This window comes from Cygnus olor, chromosome 3, assembly GCF_009769625.2.
Source record: "Cygnus olor isolate bCygOlo1 chromosome 3, bCygOlo1.pri.v2, whole genome shotgun sequence".
Lineage (NCBI taxonomy): Eukaryota > Metazoa > Chordata > Aves > Anseriformes > Anatidae > Cygnus > Cygnus olor.
In genome coordinates, this window is record NC_049171.1 from 3,705,284 (window position 1) to 3,711,229 (window position 5,946).

General features: G+C 43.6%; 1 protein-coding gene across 1 annotated transcript; it reads left to right on the forward strand.

Moving 5' to 3' along the window:
- Positions 1-511: 511 nt before the first annotated feature.
- On the forward strand, positions 512-3,164 carry LOC121066881 (gallinacin-10-like). The gene is made up of 3 exons (XM_040550663.1): positions 512-708; positions 942-1,074; positions 2,778-3,164. Exons 1-3 carry the CDS (start codon positions 651-653, stop codon positions 2,791-2,793), a joined length of 207 nt encoding a protein of 68 aa, XP_040406597.1. The 5' UTR covers positions 512-650; the 3' UTR covers positions 2,794-3,164.
- The last annotated feature ends 2,782 nt before the right edge of the window (positions 3,165-5,946 follow it).

Consider the following 5,946-nt stretch of genomic DNA (forward strand, 5'->3'; position numbering starts at 1 on the left):
TCAAAAGCTGGTAAAAGTGCAAAGCACTCAAGGTGGGATACGAGTGGGAACTAAAAGAGGAAGAGACCTTCATGTCAGCTCTCTGCAGTGGGTAAGGGCACCTTGGATCTTGTATAAAAAGTGGGGAAGCAAAACCACATCAAAACTCAAACGTTTCCCAATGCTTTTCTCCAGTAACAGGGCTGGGGAGACAAAATGCTCCATGACTAGCCAGCAAATGACAGACCCAGAGTCAGTGCTGGGGCTGGGCTCTGGCAGTGCCTGGCTCCCAAGAGACTGCACGACCCATCCCTGTGCCTTTGGTGCAAACAGGTTTGCAAAAGCTAAGTGAATTGGTGCAGCCTGGTGGGGCTTGGCTGGTGGTCCCATTACACAGCCGGCCGACACGGGCAGTGGAAATTCACTGCTGCAGGTTGCGACATTTTTGCTGCACATTTCGCTGCAGCTTGTGATAAGGGGGATAGCCAAACTGCTTGCCAGGAGGCTGGGTGAAGTTACTTATTGACAAAGGGCTCAGCCATCAACATTTCACAGCCTGTTCATGGGCCCTATAAATACGGGCTGCCTTCCCTTGCCTCTTCCTCAGACAAACTTCATCCCCTATCAGTCTTTGAGGAGCTTCGCACAGGCACGCAGTCCACAGCCAAGCCATGAGGATCCTTTACCTGCTCTTTGCTGTTCTCCTCCTCCTCTTCCAGGCTGCTCCAGGTGAGATGCAAGCTAAATCCTACCAAGAACGAAAAGGGGATGCAAGCAGAAAAGTGTGTGTAGCAGAAAAAGCAACGATTGGCAAAATGTGATGCTGTTGGACTGGTGCCCAACATCCCAAGACCATCCATGCTCATCAGAGCTCTCCTCCTTAAAATGAATGATTTATTGCATATTTATCCTTACCGTTTTAAACAAAAACCTGAGATGCTAACGTCCTCCTCTTCCCACAGGTTCTGCCGATGCGCCTTTTGCTGACACCACGGCGTGCAGGAGCCGGGGGAATTTCTGCCGCGTCGGGGCATGCCCACCCACATTTGCCGCCTCGGGATCGTGCCACGGGGGGCTGCTGAAATGCTGTTCCAAGTACGTGCGGCAGGGCCGAGGGGTGTCAGGGGGCATTTTTCTCCTGCCATTTCTCCTCCTGTTTCCTTGAGCAGGATGTGAGTTTCTGTGGGTCTTGCAGGGCAGCTGTTTGAGAGAAATTTGGAGTCAGGGTGGCCATGTATATGTATGTTTAAGGAGACAATTAATTTTCATGGAAGTTATATACGAGGGTAAAACTCCAGTTGGGCCAACATTTCCCAGAACTCAGTATTTTTTACTTTATTTTTATTCATTCTTTTATTTTGAATTTTGATGGGAAAAAATAACTTTTTAAAGGAGCTTATTAGGAAAATATCTCACAGCATTTTCACTTATCAGAGGGAAAAATGTGTCCTCCATCTCTCTGTTCTTTTCATTTCCAAAATGACCTAGAAATTCAATTTGAAATACAAAAACTCTCTCTCCTTCCTCCCACAACTGTGCACCTCTTAGGTGACGATCAGTGAATTTGTGAGTGGATGGAGACAATTGCATGGGTATTTCACTTCTTACTTTGGAGACCAGTTTCTAATAAGGTCTGGAGTTTCCCTGATTTAAATCCTTTTAAATATGCATTTGGGGAGTGCAGTTTAGCTTAGGATAAAACATACTCCTTGGGCATTTTAGTTCTTAGAATAGTTCTGTTTAATTCATTGCCATGTGATGATCATTGACCACTGCAGCAATTATCCCACAAACTGAATTCAGTGGCAAATTAGGAAAGGTTCCTGTGTCTTTTGACAAAATGAACAGTTAGGGACTCACATCCTTATTTTTCTGAGTTTTTCAGGGTTCCTTATTCTGTTATTTACAGACTTGCCAGGATTTAAAGGTTCCCAGTAACTGAAGAAAGTGCGATGAGATGGCGCCAGGGAACAGCTTTCATAGCATTTGCTCAGCAGATGGAGGTCCTCAGTTGTTAGGTTAGCACAAGTTTGCTCAGACGACAGGCTCAGTGGTTTCAAGGAACCCAAGTCACACCAATATTAGGGCATGTTCAGTGCTGTGACTTCAGTGATAAGGAAGGAATTCACTTAGGAATTCAGGAGAATAAATGGTGCAGATGCAACCTACTAGTAGATGGTTTTACAAAAGAATGACTCGATCCCTCCGTCTCCATGAAAGCTTGTTCCCTTTAGGAAATAATTTCTACTGATATCAAACAGACTGGTAAGAGCAGATGGGGGATTCCCAACCCTGAATATCTGTAAGAACATCTGATCCAAGGAGAACTGGGGCTGGGAAAGGAACCTCCTGAGTTTGCTTTCAGGTGTAATTTTTCTGCAGAAATTCTCTTTCTGGGAAGAATGTCCCATATGTGATATCAAGGGATGCTAATGTTCAGGATTAAATATCTTCCGATCGTGCTGTTAGATTTACAGCTGGGCTGATTCACTGCAGTGGCCATCAGGGTATTCTGAGATACATCATGTTTTTTCTAGCTGAAGGTTCAACCTACTAGGAAAGAAATCTTTGAAGTGGGACACAAAAGGTTTGACTCAGTAGACTAAATTGTGGTGTTTAGTGGCATTTGAGGTGCCCTGGAGTATTTAAACCACATTTATAGGTCTGGCTGATATAGCTCATGACTGAACCCACCCCATACATTTATTCTGAAAGATAATTAGCAGCTATTGAGTCTTTTAGAGATTGATCTTGGATTCCACTTCAGCAAAACAACAAGAGCCTTTGCATCTTTACAGGATTTTGGCAGAGTAAGAAGAGAAGGCTGGGTCAGCGCCCTCATACCAGCAACATCTCCACTGCCTTGAGGAGGTGATTTTGATGGATTCCTCCTCCGTCTAAACCTGCAAATGAGCATTCCAAGAAGCTTCCAGAGGGCACATCCTGTTAGCGCACTGCTTCTGGAGATCCAGGTGTTTCCTTGCTGAAGTCACTCCCTTTTTTTGCTTTTAATCAATACACAAGCCACTTTGTCACCTTGGCCACCTATTCCAGCCTACCTCACAAGGATGTTTGGTTGTTCAATCTGTTCAGGTTCCTGCAGCTCTTGGAGCATGTGAAGCAAAAAATATGTTATTATTTTATTCACACACAAAAATAAATGTCTTCTTAAACCAGTAACTATGATCCTATGATCTCTTATTGTTGCTAGCAGCAATTTTCTTTGTGTTTTTAACTTTTTTTTTTTAATCGAGGCTTGTAGAGTCTGGCAATGTCTTTAAACAAATCAGCCCATGAACTTTCACATATTCTGAAGTGGATTGGAAAAGGTGACAGCTAAAACAGAAACCAGGTTTGATAGTGGAACCAAAGTTGTTGAGAGGACAAGACTGAAAGCTGAGTGTGAGGAACTGTACAAGCATCTCTTGATAGTGGGTGGATGACAAAATGGCAATCAAGAAGCTCTTATGCTGTTGCAAACATGAAATATGTATAGTCCTGACTGTACAAACACAGTGATGGGGTCTGAACTATCACTACACAGAAAAAAGGTTTTACATGATATATAAATCGTTTTCAGAAATATCAGACCTGTATTCAGCAGTGGTCATAAAAGAAAATTAAAGGAAAGTTACTCTTAAGAAGAGTGATAGGAAAAAAATAACCTAATATAATGATGCCATGTATAAACACATGGTGCATCAACGAATGATGACTTTCATGAAAATCAGGTTTCTCCATCTCATAAAGTTTGCAGTAGACCTCACTGTGGTCCTTCAGTACTTAAAGAGGGCTTGTAAAAAAGATGGAAAGCAACTGTTTACATGGGCTGATAATGGTAGGACAAGGGGGGATGGCTTCTAGATAAAAGAGGGGAGGTTTATATCAGACATTAGGAAGAAATGGTTTACCATGAGGGTGGCGAGGCCCTGGCACAGGCTGCCCCGAGGAGCTGTGGGTGCCCCATCCCTGGCAGTGCCCAAGGCCAGGCTGGATGGGGCTGGGGGCAGCCTGGGCTGGGGGCAGGGGTCGTGCCCATGGCAGGGGGCTGGAACCAGGCGGGCTTTAAGGTCTCTGCCAGCCCAAACCATCCTGTGATTGTATCCTGTAGGAAACATGATTAAACACAAAAAAAAAAAAAGTGATTAAGCACCCCGTCAGTCAGAAAAGCAAAGCTTTGAGAGACACCATGGCAGGAAAGATTTCTTTTTTGGGAAAAAAAAAAAATGTCTTCTGGAAGAAGAAATGTGGCTTGGAGAATGTTACGAGGGGAGAGTTATCCCGTGCCTTTTCCTACACAGGAAGAAGGAGGTATAAAATGTAGGAGAGACTTCAAAGAAATAAGCTCTCACAAGGAGCTCCGTCCCTCCAACACACACACAAAAAGAGAATTGTTGCCATGGGCTTTGCGTATGCTAAAATGACAATTTTTTAGCACAGTCCCCAGCAACTTTTGGCCTGGACAACAGCTACTGATCCAAGCAATTCCCATACATAATTCAAGGGAGAGTTCATATGTCGGACCTACCCAGTAGGTATTTTGGATATGGTTTCTCTGTGTTTTTGGAAGAGGGGGGAAATACAGATATAACCACGAGATCTATAACGCTAGAGTGCAAAACCAAGGTATTTTTTTCACTGCATCCTCCTACAGTTACAGACTCACAATCAACTTCTTTACTCCCACCATGACTAGTCATAGAAGCAAGAAGTCAATTATTTTGGAGTCAATTTCTTATATCTATCTTAAAAGGATGATAGGGTAACACAAGGCTGATTTCACCCAGGTGCATTAGGATTAAAATAAATAAAAAGGAGTTTCCACAAGGCACTGGAGTCTACTTTTAGGCAATTTACTTGACCTCCATGTCTCTGAATCTCGGTTGATAACCAGCCAAAGAGATTGTTCTTTCCCTACAACTGTAGCCTTTTTTTGGGGGGTGGAAATAGGGTTGAGGTGGGTAGGTGGGGGAGGATTTAAATAGTCTAAAAAGAACTCCAATCAGAAACACAGAGGAAATGCAGAAATCAGAAAAGGTCAAATTAACACGGAGGTTGTGTGTCTGTTTATTTCCTTCCTCTTGTCTTAACTTCCCCATCAAACAATCCTGTCTTGTAAGCCTGAAGAGGACAGCACATCCAACTTTTCCCCATTACTTTGCAAAGATACTGTACGAGACTTCTTATTCAATAAAATAAATAAATAAATAAATCAGATTAAATAAAAACAACCTCTTGATTTCTGCAGCTCTGGATCTGTCACATGAGGTTAGACCCCTTCTGAATTAACATCAGCAACGGGACTGTGCTCTGTAACACCATAGGGCTACACATCGCACTTATTTCTGTGGCTTATTAAACAGAAAAGGCTCAAGAACATAGCAGTAACCCATGTTTGAATCCACCTCAAGTACTTTTTCTGGTTGGGATAACCTTACAGAATATCCAACCAATCTTCAGGCAACTTTATTATTATCATTTTTTCTCCAGGACCCACTCACCTCTATTTTTAGATAAGATGGTATAAAGAAATTACAGTCTCCTTCTCAGCTGCTTTACAGGACCTCAAAAAATCTCTTGTTTGACTACCTGAAGGATGGACCCATTTTCAAAATACTGATTGTGATAAAGACTTCCCCAAAATCTGCTGATGGGTGACTTCTCCCCCTCACAGCTCTCTTCCATGGTAGGGAGCCAGATTGGAGATGCTCCCGTGGCTGATCTTGGGCAGGCACTTGGCGCAGTGGCCTGGATACCCCCACTGAAACCTGGTTTCATGCATGAGCAGCCTCTATCGAGTGCTCCATGAAGGGGAACGAACATCCTGTACCTTCCGCCCACGGCCACCTCCTCTGTGCCTGCCTGTGTCCGTGACACTTGCTGTCATTTCTTCCTTGTCCCTTGCTCTGGGACAGGGAAACTCAGCTTGCTGACTGCTTTTTATTTACTCCTAGGCTGTAAAAGATT

Excerpts from the sequence above, each read along its gene's own strand:
- LOC121066881 (XM_040550663.1), top strand. The coding sequence starts at position 651 with ATGAGGATCCTTTACCTGCTCTTTGCTGTTCTCCTCCTCCTCTTCCAG. Across the intron at positions 709-941 it reads CCTCTTCCAGGCTGCTCCAG|GTTCTGCCGATGCGCCTTTT; the intron begins GTGAGATGCAAG and ends CTCTTCCCACAG.